The sequence below is a fragment of the Lupinus angustifolius genome, chromosome LG05, assembly GCF_001865875.1.
Source record: "Lupinus angustifolius cultivar Tanjil chromosome LG05, LupAngTanjil_v1.0, whole genome shotgun sequence".
Taxonomy (NCBI): domain Eukaryota; kingdom Viridiplantae; phylum Streptophyta; class Magnoliopsida; order Fabales; family Fabaceae; genus Lupinus; species Lupinus angustifolius.
The window spans coordinates 23,976,637-23,996,910 of record NC_032013.1 but is presented as its reverse complement, the minus strand read 5'-3'; the positions used below and the strand labels follow the sequence as shown (position 1 = coordinate 23,996,910).

At 31.2% G+C, this 20,274-nt stretch overlaps 2 protein-coding genes across 3 annotated transcripts; both read right to left on the bottom strand.

The window, feature by feature from the left end:
- On the bottom strand, positions 641–3,770 carry LOC109348286 (33 kDa ribonucleoprotein, chloroplastic). 2 transcript variants are annotated; one of them, XM_019588654.1, is made up of 5 exons: positions 3,163–3,770; positions 2,458–2,559; positions 1,088–1,396; positions 843–988; positions 641–785 (listed from the first exon to the last, which is right to left on the bottom strand). In XM_019588654.1, the coding sequence occupies exons 1-4, from the start codon at positions 3,598–3,600 to the stop codon at positions 860–862; spliced, it is 978 nt and encodes a 325-aa protein (XP_019444199.1). In that variant the 5' UTR covers positions 3,601–3,770; the 3' UTR covers positions 641–785; positions 843–859. The 2 variants fall into 2 exon arrangements, with proteins under 2 accessions (XP_019444199.1, XP_019444198.1); XM_019588653.1 differs by having other exon boundaries at positions 641–988; positions 3,163–3,769.
- Positions 4,454–7,978, bottom strand: LOC109348285 (nuclear transcription factor Y subunit A-10-like). Its single transcript, XM_019588652.1, has 6 exons — positions 7,789–7,978; positions 6,867–7,197; positions 5,921–6,030; positions 5,765–5,833; positions 5,494–5,634; positions 4,454–5,296 (listed from the first exon to the last, which is right to left on the bottom strand). Exons 2-6 carry the CDS (start codon positions 7,126–7,128, stop codon positions 4,886–4,888), a joined length of 993 nt encoding a protein of 330 aa, XP_019444197.1. The 5' UTR covers positions 7,129–7,197; positions 7,789–7,978; the 3' UTR covers positions 4,454–4,885.

Genomic DNA, 20,274 nt, shown 5'->3' with positions numbered 1-20,274 from the left:
GGAACTTGAAATATGACATTTGAAAATGGACCTAGCCCAAAAAAATAGAATAGCCCAATTGCACTGCTCTGTGTGAATCTAGTAGCAAGGTATCTTCCTATGCCATATATCTGAATTGGTTCATTTTCTTTATGGTTTTTGTTGGATTAACTTTCATTTGTTATCTACACTTATTTTTATTTTACTTCTCCTATAGACTGCATTTTATGAGTTAAAGTGATCAAATTCAAAACTATAGTCCATTGAATATGATGAACAGTTGAAATCATTATACTTCAATTAAATCATCTAATTCAGAATTGGATGTAAATTTATGCACCTTAGAGGATCCCAACCAATAAATATATCTATTTCAAATCCACCATAATAACCTATATGACGTTGGTCAGTAGTGTAAAGTATCACTATACTTGTTGAAAGGAACAATCGTGCACCCCGAAATGGATTAGTTCTTTACTCATAGGGTGAGAGGATACTTTTAGTAATAATAGTACCCAAAAAAGTCCATCCTAATGATTTTCATCCATTTTTGCTAAGCTTTCTCTTGCATTACATGGAAGTTTCGTTGGCCAAGAGGCTGCATAACCATTTGTCCCTCTTAAATAAATCATCAACATAATAAATTATTAGTCTATCACAATCTGAAAATTTTGGTAATTAATTACAACACCATTAATATGGATCCCTCAGATATATTCAATATTTGTTCAACAAAAAAATACATCCTGCACCTGCATGGAGTTCTAGTAAGTGTATATCAATGTGACTAGAAATTGGTATGAAATATGACAAGAGGAACCTTCAGGGAGAAGCTAAATAGTGTGTTTTTTGTGGGCAAAAATTTGATCAGCCATATTCCTCATGTGCTGGCACTAGATACCAATTCCGAGCTATCAGCGTAACTTTCTGTATTTTCCTCAACCGATGGATGAGATGAAGGTGCCCGCATTGCTGCCAAATTCAATCGTAAGGCCCGACCTTGAACTTCCTGAAAAAATATTTACAAAGAAAGTGGTTATATAGTTAGATTAAGATGTGCTAATATGAACCTGAAGTTGCAAAAATAATCTACCAAAATTGTCCTTACCACGCCGTTCATGGCCTCTAAAGCAGCATCTGCATCGTCAGCAGTTTCAAAAGTGACAAACCCAAAACCCCGAGATCTTCCGGAGTCCCTTTCATAGACGACCTTGGCACTCAATATGCCTGGCTGCTGATCAAAAGCATCTTTAAGTCCTTCTGAAGTCACTGTCCAACCAAGGTTTCCGGCATAGATTTTGTGAGGGCTGTCAACGAAGCCTCTGTAGTTATTCTGTAATTTCGGCCCCATCACTAACCTTTCACCTCCTCTGGGCACTTCTGGGAAGTTTACCTTGACAGTCCTACCACCAACTTGCTGTTCATCACAGCCATTAGTATTAGATTGAACTTTGCACACAGCCAAGAATCTATCATGATTATAATTTAGACTAAGAAGACCGGCTTCTATCAATGCCTGGTTGTATAGTTCTTTTCTATATCGCAACTCACAAGACCGGCCAAAAAAAAGATATCTGCTGGATGAACAAACTGCCATCCGAAATGATGATAACATGACAAGGCAAATTAAAATTGGTACCTAACTAATTTTATAACCAAGTATTTTGGTTTGAGGTCTAATATCTAAAGTCACTTTGGAGCTCAACTAACCCGAGTCCAATCGAGAAGACTCATTCGAGGTGACAAAACTCTCTCAGCGCCTATTATTATCGTTCACAAGACTTGAACTTCAATACAACATACTGCTTAAAGGGAACCAGACCCGCCACTCAGACCATCAAGCATTAGTTTTATAACCAAGTTTCGGTCATGCACAAAGTTATCCTGGTTATGTCAACCTTCAGCTTCACCATCTGAAATAAGATAAAATCGTGACACAAGTAGTAACCTCTTTTAATTATATTTTCATTTAGAGAAGAGAAACTGATGGGAATTTCAAATAACATCCAGACAACCAATATCTTCCCTTTTAAGAATTTTGTACACTAAATACACAAACCCGTGTTTTGCCAGATGTTGTTCGTAGATAGATGGCTATTAGTGCAAAAAGTAGGAAAATGAAGGAGCATCATCTTAAGGACTTCATCAGGATTTGATGACTCGGTAATTGTATAACGGAACATATACACTCGGGAGTGGCTGACACTATCTAGACCAGCGGCAGTAGAACAAAGGAAACTAGTGGACTAGAACAGCAGCTATTTGTACTGAAAGGAATCCCTTATTAGAACATAGAATAAATGAAACAAATTAATGTCCCTAAGTGTCAACTCAATTAGTAGAGTTATGGGCATGCATGTGAGCACCCGGATTCAAACCCCGAGACATGTGCTTGCTCCACCTCCCCTTAAAAAAAGAAAAAAAGAATTTTGCCTATCAAAAAAATACCAGGCTAATGTATAAGACATTAAGACTTACAGAGCCATCAAACATTTGAATTGCTTCTTTAGCTTCCTCAACACTACTCATTGTAACAAATCCGAATCCTCTGCTTCTGTCTGTGACACGATCATACACAATCTATAGAATTCAATCAAACAAAACACAAGCAACCCAACATTAGATTGCAATAGAATGCACAAATTCTTAAATTTATCAGCAGAGTAAATGATCAATTAGCCACCAAAAGATAATGGCTCCAGCACCGGTCAAATATTCCCTAAATAATGACAATTACTCTTAATGTCTTGGAATCTGTATTTTGTTGTCCAAAATGATTTCTGGTGCCAATGCACTGCACATTCAATGATTTCGGTAGTACGATTGGCTCGCTCGGCAACTAAATTGATCATTTTATATTTCATCATTAGTTCTGTGATTTGAACAGCATATTTGGACTAAGTTTCGGACAACAACTAACATTTACTTACATTTCTCTAATTTACCTTGAAGCACAAGATACCTCAATATTCAGTCATACTCACATAAATCAAATGGTGTTCCAATGTTGTACAGAACTAGTGACAAAACCGCAACAGCAATATTGCGGCCACATCAGGTGATGCAGTCCGCAATTTAAATCACATACGGAATCAAACAAACAAGAAAAGAAGCACAAAAGTAAAAAGTGAAATATAAAATAGCAAAAGGAAAAGGATAAAAATGAAAGAAAAAGTACAAAACCTCAACAGAAGCTACAGTTCCAGCTTCTCCAAAAAGTTCAGCTAATTGATTAGAAGTCAATGAATATGGCAAATTTCCCACATAGAGTCTCCCACCATCATTTGACTCTGGCCCATTTTTCTCTTCTTTCTCTGGTGGTTTCTCAAAGTTCTCTGGTTCTAGTTCTAGTTCTGGTTCTGGTTCATCCTCTTGGGTCCCTTCAGTGATGACATCTTGAGCAACTTCAACTCCATCAAATTCAGAAGCAAAAGGAGGGTGAAGACTATGAAGTGATAGAGGATAAAGATTGAAACTTTGGGAGTTCAGAATGAGGTTAAGGGGCTTGTGGGAAATGGGTCTTAGACAGAAGTTTGTGGGGAGTGAAATTGGTGAGTGGGTGTATGAGAAGTTGAAGATTCTGTTGGAAATAACAGTGGAAACAGAAGCTGTAGAAGCCATTGTGTGTGAGAGAGAGAGAAAAAGAGAGAGAGAGAGAGAGAGAAAGTTGAGAGTTTCAGAATTGAGAAGTGGATTGGGTTAGAGAGTGAGAGATAATGAGTGAGGTTGTGGCATCCATTGTTGTTGTTTTTTGTTGAATTAAGGATTTGGAAATGACATGTGAGACTGTGAGAAAGGATAAGATTACATGTCCAAAATGTTGCTCTCTTTTTTGCTTCTCATCTTTTTTTTTTACTTGTCAAAATTTTAAATAAAAATCATCATTTTTTATAAGGAAATTTTCGACCAATCATTGTTTGTGTATTAATCAAACAATTTGGAGAATTACACACTATAATTTTTGTTTATTAATAAATAAATTTGAAAATTAGTCGAAAAACTTTAAAAATAAAAAATGAATGAAAAAATTTAATTTTGGATTCATTAATTTTATATTCTACAAAAATTTATTACAAAGTATAAGTGTGAGAGAAAACATTCTTACATCATTGATAACGTGAAATATATTTGACTTCTTTTCCTCGTAAAATTCATCTATGGATTAAAATTTTATATTAATTCAAAATCATATAAGGTATATTTGCAAGTTAGATTTTAAAGTAGAATAAACATAATGGAAGACTTCTTAATCATCTCACGAGTATATTTCTTGGTTTTCAAGTCTTTTCTTTTCATTCAGGCAAACGCATTCATGTCTTTTCAATATATCACATTATTTTAAAAATATATATTACATGCATTTTTATGTATATCAATGAATTAGATACCAAGTACTTGACTATACCACTTAATCAACCATGCAAATGATAATCCTGACATTGCTCATGATAAGAAATCCAGACTAATCCTTTATTTTTCTAACAATCATCAAAAGTCCAACGCTTTATTTCTCAAACAAAGATCACAAGCCAAAGTTCTATGATACATTGTTCCACAAAGTCAAAATCCAGAATTAAACACACCAACTAGGACATGATTACAAGCACACACACAACTAGACATGATTAAAAGCACACATATTAACCATGCTTTTTATTTTAACATAAAGACAGACACATTATTTGTCTTGTGTATCAGGATATCAAGTCATTAGCATGAATCCTGATACATAAAGACAAAGATTAGTACTATAGAAATTATGAGCCAAGGATGAATTCCCTATGAGCCAAGGATGAGTTGCCTTCTAACCAAGATGTTGGGGTCAGCCTCCAGGAACATCTGGTCAGAACAAGGAAGGGGCACCGTGCAACATTGCGTTACACCTAGCCCGCGATCCCTTGCTTAATCAAACATTAAGGTTGTAGCAGTTACCACCTGCTGCAACCCATTTGGTGGGCATAACGATACCACGCCCACCGTCTATCATGTCAGCCAGAGAGTGAACATCTGCCGAACCGAGATGGTTGAATGTGAAGCTGTCGAGACCTCCATGTAAATACATGCTAGTCACCTCTGATCCGGAAATATTTGGACTGCTTCCATTAGTCTCCTTTGATGAGTTCAAAGTTCCAACCTCGGATTGCAGAATTTCAGAACCCTGTGAGCCACTGGAGTACAATTGTTGACCACAAGCTATATTCACTTCAGTTCCAGTTTTAGCATTTCCGTTAGCAGAATTCTTTGTGTTCAGGAAGCGACCGCCGCATCCTCTTGGTCGCCGCATTGCATGACGATGGCGTGATTCATGCATATAGGGCTGTAAATGCAAACACAAACCTTAAATAGCTATTTCGAATGATGCTATTTTACAAGTAGACATTGTACAAAAAGGTAAAATTTGTAAACATTGCTTTGCACCTTCACAATGATATTGTACACCTTTCCACAAAGTTTTGGTGAGAGCATTACCATCCCTATCACAACTACATCATATTACTTATAAGAGAATCATACCTTGCGACGTTTTGTCAATTTGTTAGCGAGCACAGCTTTGGCGCGGGACTGCCTACGCCTGATGATTCCATGGTACTGCTTAGCATTTACGTAAATTGGTCCATCATCTGAGGTCATGTCAAGTGGAAGCATTATACGTCCCTGCATTATTACAGATGATACACATATGGATTAGTAAACAATGAAGATTCACAGTAGATCACCGGATCAACTGAAGAACGCAAAAGCATGATTTATATGGATTAAGTAGCTTGCTGAGGTAAAGACAAACCGAAATTTGAGGTCCATAAGTTGAGAAGAGTCCATAAAATTGGTCAGCATAAGGATATTTTGCACAGATCTAGAAAGGAAAAGGATAGCAAGCATAAGCAAACTTTCAGAAATTAAATATTAGAACATTGAAGTTGTTTTTTATGAGAAATTTTACCATTGGCTGACTAAATCCTAGCTCGAAACGAGTGTTGGTATTAGCAAGTGATGTCTGCGGCGATATGAATGTCTGAAGCTTTGGTGAATCACCTGACATTTTACAAACATCTGAAGAAAATTTCTAAGTGGTTACCCACAGGAAAGTTGATTTCTCAAGTATAGCAAGAATTTTAACTTCAACAAATTGAAAATAAAAAAGGGAAAGCTTTTTTTTGTTCATAATTTGAAGTAACCACAATTCTACTAGAGTCTGGAATATAAGATTTAGATATTACTGCAAAAAATCATCAAGAAAAACTCAATTTCAAGTATGTTTGAAGATACTAAATGGTCTTAGAAGGTTAATCTCAAATTATTCAAATCCTGGAAACAACCTCTCCACTTGCAGGGGTAAAGCTAAGTTGTGTATATCTACCTCCCCAGACTCCACAACTTAGGACACTCGAGCACTGGGCCACCTTTTTCGTAGTTTGATATGATGATAACCAACAACTCGGAAGGAACTTTAGAGGACAGTATTAGATATTTCCGCTACTTTTGTATGTGAAAGTCTGAGTGAATATTTTCTATTGATTGATGCAGTCTCCATCTAAATAAATGCATATCCATTCTGCATCAGACTAATTTCACCTAATGCTCAATCAATCTGTATTTACCATTATCTGATTGAGCATGAAAGATAATCACTGGGAAGAGATTTTAAAAAGGAGAAAAAACAACCAAATTTCGGCAGAAATGTTTGTGAGAAGCTGAAAATTCTAGCTCTCCTAGAAGCTGATTTTTAGTTTTTCTTCATCTAAATATTTAGTAAAGCAAACCAAATAAACACATAAGTGAGAAGTGATTCTTTTAATAAGGAGAAGATTTTTTAAGAACAAAGCCTAAATGAACAAGCTTAAATCATACAATTCAAATAAAGACAAATCCGAAAACAAATTAAATACCTGGAAAGATTGTAAACTGAGTTGTATGTCTTTTACCAAACACTTGTTCAGCTCCTCTTGCTGATTGCTTAGTAGCAGCAAGTTGGTCTACATAGTTCGGAATCTCCAACGAAAAAGGTTTCATTTGACCAGAAGACTCGCCATAAGCAGATTGAGATGCAAAAGCACTCCACCATGGTGCTGAACTTCCATGAGACAATCTCCCAACAGAGTTGTGAGCAATTCCTTCATGCTCTTTATGAGAAACACTTTGCATCGCCATATAAACCCTCGAAAATGATCGAAAAGGCGATTTCTAAGTTGTTCTTGTTTGTGAAAAGTACACCCCTTTCTGTAAGCACAGACAGAAAGAAGAAATACCAACAACGCATGTGAAATAATACACACTATTAAAATTCCAAAACGTAAAAGCAAAAAGAAAAAAGAAAACTTTGCATAAAAAGTAGGTTCTACCATGGATTTTTTATCCAATCCTCAGCATACATCAAACCAGAATTTCAATTTCCATAGCTTATCAATAATCAATTATAAACAACAACAACAACAACAACAACAATAATGATTATAATAATAATATATAACATAAGTTTGAGATTACTCTAGAAAGCCTCAATAATAAAAACACAGATGGGGCATATAAGTGAATTTATGTAGAAGAAAACAAAAGTTAGATGAGAATTACAATCATGAAAGACGCATCCCAACAAAAAAAATAGTCTTTTATGTATAAACATATATACACATATGAAATACAAAACTACCCAGATACAGAAACCAAGTAAAACATAAGCATAACCAGAAAACAAAGACACTGAAACAAGAAGAAGCATTTTAGAAAACATGAAACATGGAAAAGAACATAAAAAGTCAAGGTCAATAGACATTAACTATAAGAAGAAACAGAGAGAGAAAGAGAACTCACATGTGAGAAGGGATAAGTAGAAGAAGCAGAATAGAATCCTAGGATTGAAATCCCATTAGATTGGAGCCATGTCGGTAGAAATTGATGCACAAGTACAACACACTCTCACACAACAACACAGAGGAAAAAGACAGAGAAAGTTGAACTATTAAGGAAGAGAAACCAATGAATGTTTAAGGTTCAACTGTTCATTACTTCATATATTCTATTCATATACCACTTTTATTAAATACAATTTCCATCATGTTATTTTACTATCAAACTTTTTTTGTGCTAAATAAATGGATGTCCATTAACTAATACTTTTAAGTAGGAATTGCAATAGTTTATGTTGGGTTCTGATTTTAATTTCTCTATCCTCCAATTACAACATTTTTGGGTTGAAAAAATGATTCATTTTTGTCTTATTCGATTTCTCCAACACATATAGGCTACTTTCTTGTTAGGGAGAGTATTACTAATACTAAATTCGTATAATTTGGGTTTTCTCAATTTTTCGTTATAAATACCTATAATTTATAATATATTATCATCTTTCTTATATGAATCTAACTATTTAATAAATGTCACTTATATAAATTAAAATAGTATTCACATACTCCATAAGTATTTTGTCCATCACAAATTCAAATAGCATAGTAGAACAATTTAAGTGATGTACTTTGCTTGAAATAAATGTAATGAATCTAACATTGGTGAAATAAAACAATGAATGGTAGTAAAGTTGAAATATAATAAAAAATTAGATTGTGGGAGTAAGTTATTACTTTAGTATGTATGATAGTGAAAATTCAACTTGTGGTAAATTAAATAAAACAATGAATTTAGATATTTATTTATTCATATTTCTTATACATCTCAAAATTGGTTCACAAATATATCTTTTTCCCACTACTATCTACATATATAGGCATGGTGAAAAGGATTTGTTTTTATTTGTATAAAACTAAAATAAATATCTTCACATAAATTTAGAAATATTGTTTATTTAAATAATATATTTTTAGTATTTAAACACGGTTTAAAAAATTATTTAAATAATATAGAAGTTTTTCAATGGTAATGGAAATACACGCCAACCACCACTAGGTTTTGGCTTTCATGCATTGCAAGGTCCCTCCACCTTCTTTAAGTAATATGTGCCCTTATTTGTTAGTATTTTTATTATAAAAAATAAATTGTAACATTACCTCCACCATACTCTACCTCTTTCTAACATTAACTTTTCATAATCCTAACTTTAACTTTGTCTGTGGCCCTTATTTTTCTCTAGTATTTATGTGTTGAATATTTTAATAACATAATGTATCAAAATAGGAATATCAACCAACAAGATAATAATAAAATGTATCAAAATAGGAATATCAACCAACAAGATAATAATAAAGTAGTGTAATGTTACACTAAATTCCAAAAATATTAAAATTGTAAGGAATAATTATACACCTTAAATGAATTAGTATCTAGATGAATACTTGATAATATAAAAACAGGAATTCCAATTTATGTTGTGTTTTCTCCATAATAGTTGAAAGATATGCTCTCTCCCCACCTCTACAAAAATGTTTGTCTATAAAAAATTGCATCCTATTGTTTTTTAATCAATTTTCGAAATGATGCATACAAAAATAAACAAATGACAAATATATATTTTTTGTACTATCAAAGGTATTTTTTACTTTTTTGAGTAAAGAATTAATCACTTTCAGATGTGTAGATACTCCTCTCAACAACTATTATTTACCGGAATTAAACACTTGATCTTTTGGTCATTCTAATTATCTAGTAGTGTCTTACACAAGTTGGCTAAAGTCTTGTTGGTAAGTGACAAATAGATATACAATACCAAATATGATATTAGAAAAGGGAGGGATTCACTTACTCCAAGAGTAAGTGAAAAAAACTACTTCACATTTTAGTCATTAATCCTGTGAAAATCTAATGGTCGAAATTACTGAGTAGATTTAAACTATTATATTTTCATAAAATGTAGAGTAATTTTTTTCACTTGCTCTTGGAGTAATGGAGATTCTCATTAAAAAAAATTTTACACAAATAATAGAACTCGTCTTATTAATAAAAATTTATATATCACCTCAAAGTCAAATTTTCTAATTATAATCTTAAAATACTTACATACTTATCCTCTCATCTAAATCTTATACATTAATACACACCTGGAGAATGTGAATAATTCTTCCATAACTAGATTACATCAATCTTCTTGCTTTTCTTCCTCTTCCTATTTTCTTTCTCAAACCAAAATAGGTGGGTTCAATGAAAAGAAAAATCTAGTTCATGGTGGCCAAACTTTTCCAATATTTAAACAATCACCCATGTATTTGTAGTAATGTCTCTTAACTGTTTTCTCTATTTTTATATTATCACTACTTCAAGTGGAAGTGGGTTCATCATGTTAAGTTTTAGATATTTGAGAAGTGGTCCTAAGTTTGCAACTTTTGCATTGCTTAGGTCTTAGCTAGCTAGCTAGAATGATGAGTTGGCTTTGGCTGGCTCATTATATTAATTCATTAATATTATAGATCAGTGGTTGGGAGCATTAGGAACACTATTCCCTTTAACTTTTTTCTATTGAATTTTTGGTTATTCTAGAGTTTTGTCTAGATCTAACATTTCTTTATAAGAGGGCTTATTATATGTGAATATAATTGTTGTTTCCATCACTTAAACCGTTCATGTTTTTGAAAACTGAATTGACATAAACAACTAAGTTATCAATCATATTCTTTGTAGATTAAGCTATATATGCACTAAGAAAAATAGTTTTAAAAAATACAAGCTTTTCAGAAATCAAATTCCTTTCTTAATCATATTCGTTTTAATCTTTTGTACTACCAAATGTATCATTTCACATTTTTGTGTAAGAGTCTAATTCCTTTCGAGGTTCGTGACTATCTCTCTCAATAAGTGTCGTTCTCAGGAATTGAACTTTCAACCTTAGAGATCTAGTGAAATTTTACACTACTGAACCAACATCTTGTTAGTATTTTAGTCTTAACTTAACTTGTACAAAGTTTCCTATACCCTCTTATATAAGAATGATAATTTACAACTACAACAAATTTTGTATAACCCACAATCTGTGGTTTGTCTCTTATTTCAATGTTATTTATGGTCTAGGGTTTAGATCATCAATAATACACCAAAAACTATTTTTTGATATATTGGTTGACAAGTAAATCATCATTACAATTAACTTGAACCCTTCCTTCTATACATTTATCATTAAATATGATATTATTTCCCAAAACTCATACTTCAGAATTTATAACAACAATCATTATAATCAATAATTTAGAAGTGGTCCTCTCATTCCTCCTAGTTGTTCACCATTATGCATAATACATCAAACCATGTCTAAGTTAACTTTATGAATTCCCACCATTATCCATGGTTTGATCATCAACAATGTTAATGATTACTAAAAACCTGACAATTAACAATAACCAACCAAATGAAAAAGACTTGTATGGAGATGTAGGTATATAGATATATAACCAATAAAATTTTCATAATACAAAAAAAATTAATTCCAATTAAAATTTAGTCTTAAATGATAGCACCGAAAAACATAAATGTACATGTTGTATACATTTTCATACAAGTTTTTCTCCCACTAAATATCTTCTATTATAAGTTTATGCATGTTTTATATCGGTTTTGCTAACCCTAGCCTTATAGGAATACAATGGTTTAAAAACTATAAAAGTGATGGTTCAAAAACTAAATACAATTAGAATCTTAACCCATATATTAATACATTACTTATACAAGGATTGTTGATTAAATATTAATATTAATTCTCAAAAGGAAAATTAGAAAGTTAAGGTCATATTAGTTCATGAAACATACACGTTAAACTAGTTATGTCACATTCATAGAATCATATAGTCATTGGCACGCACCGTAATTAAATAGTGTCATTTGATTTAAACTTAGGATAAGTCACAAGTCAATATTTTAGCCCTTTGGAGTATATATAACATTAACTGCAATAATGCAAAATCTAAATGCCTTAACGCTTCAAGTTCGGGGTGTTTTGAAAGCCGGCCATAGGTCTTTATGTAATAGAATATATTAATAAAAAGATAGTGGTTTTAGACTTTGGAATTGGCTCTACGACCCATTTGAATTTCAATGATATGTGCAGATTCTAATGCCTCTTCACCCTACAAGTTTGAGCTTCATTTTCATTAGTAGAATAGCTTTTAATTGTGAGGATGGGAGAGTCCAACCTAAAAGACTAGTCTATTAGGTAGGATAGCCTTATGATAAGTACCACATTGACACTGACCTGATGTTAGCTTTTTCTCTTTTGGCGGCTTCACTCACCTATCAGTATTCAATAATGTACCTCAATTCAGCCTATAAGTAATCTTTTATGTGGTACAATTCTCAATAAAAGCATCAATTGTTAGGATTTAAGCACATGAGTAGAGTCTAACTCAAAAGACCAATTGAATTTATTAATCTGTTTTTCCAACTTTTCTATGACCAAAATGTTGCTTGATTAAGCTAGCTCCCAGTGTAACTTTTACTGAGCAAGAGCTTCTTTATGGCATCACATCAACTATTTTTTCATCACCCTTTTGTGACTTTTCTTCCTTCTTTTGCAATAAGAACCTTCATTACCTAATAATTATCCAATTTAAATATACAATGACCATATATAACTATTGACCACTAACTAAAAAAGAGAAAGAAACGAAAAGGTGATTGAAAAAAAAAACAGAAAGAGAAAGTTAGGGTTAGGACCACACATTAATATCCATGTGTTAGGACTGTCATAAGATTCCCCCCTAAGATTCACTGTCTATATTTACTTATTATTAAATCAACAGATCATGCACTGGCTTAAAAATTATCTTTTCCTATTTTTTTATTAGAAAAAAAAGAATTTTATATATCGATAATGATGAACCAGAGTTACCTTACAAAAAGTACAGAATTTATTAGTGACAAATTTATAAGTATAACATTGGATTTACCAACGAATCTTGGAGGGAATAGATAACACATGGTATTTTAGGTTTAATAATAGCCCAGAATTTGATCATAATCTTCTCCATAACTTTCTCTAGATCTTAACAATCATAATAAAAAATAATTTTGTTTCCCTTTGTCCATATTGTCCACGAATACAAATAAGATGTTAGTTTAGTGAGGTAAAATCTTATTAGATTCTATGATAATTAAAAAGTCAATGATTCGATTTTTGAAAGCGCATTTGTTATAAGAGACAACCACACAATATTAGAGGCTTCCTCATGCAGTGTTGTGCTGATTCCGAACCACTGATACTAGCCTTGCCAAATTGCATATGAAACAAAGCTGAAGAAAAAGAGATTTGTAGTTGATTCATCATACATACCACAAAGGAAGCATGAAGTGTCTCGTGATGGTTGAACCATTCCTATCCTCTTTAGGTTCTGTCAATTGTGCTCATGTTTTTGGGGACATGGGTAAAATTGGTTGACTTTATTGACAAATTCTTCAGCCTGCATTCTTCTTTGTTCTTTAATCTTTAGTTGACAATGTTATACAAAGATAGCTTCTGATACATCAACAATTAGTATAAAAAATAGTAGAGAAATTTGATGAAACTGGTAGCTGAATTTTGTCAAGGAAAGTGAAGGATGGGTTAGCTAAATAAGGTTTGTCAAGGCTATCATGTGAGGATAAATCTATCGCGAAAATAATACAGAAGTATAAAATGAATATTGTGAACTTTTCTCATTGAATTATTAAGATATAAAAAGCCTTATTTATAGTGTAAACTAAATTAGCTAACAAACTAATAAACACATGTTGAAAAACAATTCAACATGTGTTAAATATATAAAATGTATAAAATGTGTAAAATGAGGTAGTTTTGTTCTCCAATAGCCACCCTCAAGCTGAAGAGTAAATAACAATGACTTCAGCTTGATAATTCGATTTGATATCGTGACAATGTAATGAATCGGAATCTCGATCCTAACGTGATTAGATTTTTTCAATCATTTAATCTCATTGTTGTTGATGTTAATCTTTTTGTTCTTGATCTTGTTGTTGTTGATCTTGTTGTTGTTGTTTGATCTTGTTGTTGTTGCTTGATCTTGTTGTTCTTCTTGTTGAAGCATGAGTCATTATGTTGCCTCAATGTATAACTGCATTACTGGCTCGATAATCTGTTTCCATTGAAATCAAGCACAGAAAACAAGCTTCCCATCCTGGCTTCTGATTAGTCTTTGCAAAATAATCATGCTCAATAGTCATTCCCAACATTTCACTTGAGGAAAACCATTCAATAAGAGTCTTTCTCTCCTTTCCATTTACAATGAAAACACAATTCTTGGTATCCCTTCATCTTCTTCAAATGTGCAACTTCTTTCCACTTTCACATGTTGAATTGTTGATAATGATTCATTGTTGAATCATAAAAGAAAAAGATAATAATTTTTGTAAAATACGCAACGATAACCAAAGCCTAAAGTCTCTGATACCATATTGCGAAAATAATGCGGAAGCATAAAATAAATATTGTGAATTTTTTTTATTGAATTATTAAAGCATGAAAAATCTTATTTATAGTGTAAACTAAATTAGTTAACAAACTAATAAACATATGTTAAAAACAATTCAACATGTGTTATATATGTAAAATATATAAAATATATAAAATGTGGTAACTTTCTTCTTCAATAAAATCATGAATTAAAGGAGAAGAAAACACGATAGAATGGGAGCATAATTTTATTGGATTCAAAATCTCAAAAGTTCATGTATTCAGGTGGAGCACAATAGGCTCACATACAGTTGTTTTCAATATCTCTAACTTTCTCGAGAATGATGATATGAGAATTATTGTATCCTTATAACATTTTCATGCTATCAAGGAGAATGTATTAATTACTAATAAATTCATAAGAACACACATACATTAGCATGTATAGCACATGTCATTGGCAGATATGTCGGGTGTAACACTAGTTGTATTTAAAACCAAGGGAAATTGAACCCTAATTTTAATATCATTATGAGTTTTTATTAAAATCAAATCACAAAAATATCTCAATGATGTAAAGGAATATTCATCAAAATAGAAAAGGAATATTCATCAAAATAGAGCATTTAATTGTTTAAACCTAGCTCATGAAAATTTTCAACCCCAACATAGTACATATTTGTATTGCTATCCATTGTTCTCCCATGATCATCATCATTGGCGTAATCTTTAGCAATGATCATTTAATTTTCATTAGAGTAAAAGTCCCTTTTCCCTCTTATACCTTTTAAGAGTGCATACAATTAAAGGAAAAATTTAATGAAATGTTATGAATGCGTCACTAGTGATCGTAGCACAAGGGTCATCTAAGTGGAAATCCAATGTAATGGCACACACAAGAAGAAGAAAATAAGAGGTGGGTGTTTGCAATTTTTTGGCTACTAGATTTGCAAAGCTATGTTTACCAACATTATATTGGTCTAGTAGTGTAAAACTAATATTTTACTATATCTCACATCGACTAAAGGGTTAAGAATTTGATTCATAATAGTGACACTTGTTATAATAAACAGTCATACACCCCAAAATGATTAATTCTTTTTATATATTTATATATATATATATATATTCACAGCTTTGCTTTCTTTAAAAACTGCTGGATGAGTTGTGTAGAAAGAGACATCCATTGCAAATGTTAGCTTGCATTTTTATATGAATTCAATTTAGTACTGGACAATGTGATCCAAATTTTGTTTGTACGTTTAATTTGTCCGTAAACACAATTTTTATAAATATAAAGCTGGAGGCAGCTTTATATCAATAAAAAAATATTATTTTCACATCTAGTACTTATTTGTTAAATTACGAGGTATAAAATTAAATATAGAGTTATATTGTGAGTAGTTGTGATACAATAAATTAGAGTGGTGTTTGGAAAAAAAATGAGACATGAATGCTAGATTTGCCAATTAAGATTAGTCTATTTAACGGTTCATTGGCTTATTTAAATATTTTAGATTACAACAAATTTTTAAAGAAGCTAATAATTCAGACTAGTTTATAATATGTTAAATAAACAACTAAGTTAGACTTAGTTTATAATAATGATTTGAGGATATGATTACTTTGAATCTTGAAAGTACTAATCAAAAATACAAATTGATATATAGATTTGCTAGAAAGATTCATGGTATTAAAGATCCAATTGAAAGTCATTTGAAGTGGAGCCACTCAAATGTGAAAGAAATAGTTGCATGCGTCCAAAATTGACGTATTTTTGGATTTTTAAAAAGGTGTTGAACATTATGACAAATCAACATCTAACTCTTCGAAGAAACTCCAAACGTGAAAGCATTGCTATGTTTTTATACACCTGAGTTTTACAGAAGTTTGCCTAGGACAACCATAAATTTGATATAACTAACTTATGATGTTTGTATACGAATTTAGTGTTTTTTTAGTACATGAAACGTATTTGTTTCATTTTTTTTTTGGTAAATAATTAATATCTTTTAGGTGTATAGTTGTCCCTTTAATAAACATCGTTTTCATGAGTCGAACATTTGACATTTTGATCATCCTAAAGATTTAGGGAACTTACAGCACTAGACCAACACTTTGTTGATATAGGTTACTATTCTTGCGTTGAAGTTCCAATTACTGATTAGAAAGTGCAAAACAAAAAAACAAAATATTATTTTGATTTCACTATTTTATATTAATTAAGCTATTCAATTTGTAGTATGTGTAGTGTCATTTGATTTGGACATTGGTCCTTGTCATTTTTTTTTGTCGGATGTTGGTATCTAGATTCTTATTTTTTGGATTTCTTTTGGTCCTTTGTTGTGGTATTGGTCTTCATATTTTTCTCTAAATTTTTTACTTGTTATATTTTCAACTTATTAAGGTGTTAGTGCCAACTAATCTTTTATATTTATATATATATATATATATATATATGAGAATTTAAGCTAAGTTAACTAATTAGGGGAATGATATTTAGTATGAGAAACTTTTATGTCGAAGTGATTCTATTTAATGTGAGTAAAATTGTCTTTATGAATGATTGGTGTGATTGAAAAATTGAGCGGAAGCATATGGTTAAATTTTTAGTTCAATTATTTTATATTATCCTCTAATTTTGTATTAGAGATTGTAAGCCTTACAGCCCTTACTTCATTTTAAATTTAAATGGGTATGAAATTATTAAATTTGAACATGGAACTTGTGTGTATGAACTATCAATTTAAGACTTAAGAAAATAAAGTATTTTTTACATGATGAGTTAATTTATTTCATTCGGATACTAAAATTATGATATATATCTTATTTAATTCAAGAATAAAGTATCTTCTCGTATAAAAAAATAAGTTATATTTTTTCGCATTAAAATCATGACATGCATCCTAGTTAATATTAAAATGATGAAATTGGATAAAAAACAAAGTAACCTAAACTTAAATGAAATAGGATTGGCACAAAGCATTTACCAATTTGATTAGTATTCTTAATCTTCATAATTCTCACTTAGGGTGATTAGGTAATTTGCAATTTGATTTGATTGCTAAGTTATAATAAATAAGTATCTTTTAGAATCTCTTTGAGTTTTTAATTTGAAAATTCTAGGTTAGAATCTTCTTCAACTTTAACCCCAAATTTTCTTATTTCATCTCTTATTGATGTTGCCACAAGTCTCCAATGAGGAAAGGTGTGGTGGAGATTAATATTAATTAACCCCATGGGACACTGATGAACATTAATTTTGTATTTGTGGGTTAGGCCAAATCTATCTAAGTGGATTTTATTTGTTTATTCAAGTGTGACAAAAAAAATAAGTCATTTATATAGAAGTAAGTGAAGTTTAATCATTGTAATGGGTATTTTTGAAGTTAAAAAATTCATGGGCAATAATTAAGCTATTTTGCACATTCTAGCTAGCTCTAGCACCAAATTGTCCTATAAATTTGAGCGTATCTCTAATTGATTTAAAAAATACGATCGATAGATTTTTTTAGTACATTTTTAAGACACTTTAAATCAACAGTGTCTTTCCTGAATTATTGGTCTAGTGGTGTAAGGTCTATTAAATCATCAGGATGTCAAAATATCAATGTTCGATTCCTGTAAGTGACATTTGTTGGAAAAGACACTCATGCACCCGAAAAAATTAATTAATTACCCAAAAGAGTAAGAGGATATTCTTAGTAGTACCAAAAAAATCGACAAACCTTTAAAAACTGTTGCCAAATCAACTCTGATATTATAGAATCAAAGGGATCCAGGTGAAAAATAATACTTTGAATAGCAGAGTAACATTTTTAAGAAATATATAAACACACTGATTAGAGTTTGTAGTGCTCTCCATCTTGAGCTGAAGCACAACCCAAATTTATTGGGCTTCACATTGAAGCCTGTTAAAAATATATGGGCCCAAAGCAATGACCTAGTCAACTTTCATTTAACCCTGTAAGTGTAGAAAATTGAAAACCCAAAACTCTTTATAAAAATAAGAGTGTAATATTTATTTATTATCGGTGTAAAAATTTATACATATAATAATAAAACATGAATGGTGGATGATGATATATTGATAGTTTATAAAATTCATGCAATGTTAGTGCATAAATTTTTTGAAGAGTCGATGATGATAAACATGAATGATGGATGATACAATGATCATATATAAAATTCATATATTCTACGCATATATTTTTTCTATAAAAATAAAGCTATCAGATAAGATTAAATGACTATGTTATAAACTCACATAATTATTAGGAATTGAACTGGATACGTAAGTGTGGAATGACAATTAGAGGGTGAACATTTTAGTTTGATCATACCATTATTATAGGAACAAAATATGAAGAAAATAATTTTTTAAATACATTTGTCATGAGAACTTTTAAAGCTTCAAAGTGGAGGGAAAGATGATTAATGATTCTGGTGAATGATTTTGATTTAAGGAATAAAATGAATGAAGTTTTGTATTCGAGTCTCGTACATAATAAATTACTAACATGCAAAGATAATGTTGGGTATTCCAAGTGTGAATGAAGAAGTTTTACATTGAACAAAAATGGATAAGTTAAAGAGCATATAAGAGGATGAAATCATAGACCTGATATCTTAAGGTTTTGGGTCAAGATGTGGTGTCAAACTCACTTGTATGTTTCTTTTCACTTAGTCATGAAGAAATGTTGTAACTCATGGATGAAGATCTCCCAACATATAACATATCAAAAAATAGCTTCAAATTTGAAACAAAGAGGAGTATATTTTATTCCCACCTCCACATCATGATCCCTTCAACGTATAAAAAACAGGCTTCAACTGAAATATAGACAGACATGCATCATAAGGATATGGCTTACAAGGATCATTGACCTGCAACAGTTTTGTGAATAGTTTTAATCATAATCTGGCGTTGAAAAAGTTGAGAGGAACTTTTTGACAGATAACCTATTACATCATTCATGAAACATGCAAATTGTTATTTAACATAAACATTATATTATTCTATAAAAAAACTAGTACAGTTCTATAATATTCTCTCAATAATGAACCTTAGAGGAAAAAAAGTATGTAGATGATATGGTAATGATTTTTATATTATGAATGCATGTATTAATAATTATTAATTTTGAAATGAAAATAGTATATTTGAATGATCAATAATGCAATGATATAGTAAACAATATACTGAAAATATAAATATTACTCTTATATTTAATGAAAGAATATACAAATAAACATTTAAAAATAGGTATGCCCTTATCCTTACATTTAATATTTTGTAGCCTTGTCTTCACTCAAATACCATAATACAATTTCCACCAATTAATTCAGAGGTAAACCTGCTAACTTCCTTGCTTGCAATATACAGTTGACTTTTTAATTAAAAAATACATCTCATTATTTTTTATACTACTAAATGTATTCCCTCACGCTACGAATGATGAAATTTTGCGATGTGTGGCTACCCATCTCAATAAATGTCACTTTTAAGAATCAAATTTTTGACATTTCGATATCAGAGAATCTAGCAGTTTTACACAATTAGACTAACATCTTATTGGTACATCTCATCATATTTTTTTACTATCAATAATATTTATTTACCTTGTTAGTAAGGAATTAATCTCTTCCAACAAATGATTGTCTCTTCCAACAAATGTTGCTCACAAGAATCAAACTCTCGACCTTGTGGATCCAATGAGATGTCCAACAAATGTTGCTCACAAGAATCAAACTCTCGACCTTGTGGATCCAATGAGACGTCCAACAAATGTTGCTCACAAGAATCAAACTCTCGACCTTGTGGATCCAATGAGACGTCCAACAAATGTTGCTCACAAGAATCAAACTCTCGACCTTGTGGATCCAATGAGACGTTACATTAACAAATTATATATTGATTTACCACCCTTACTCAACATAGTTATAGATAGACCTTCAATTCCTAATATATATATATA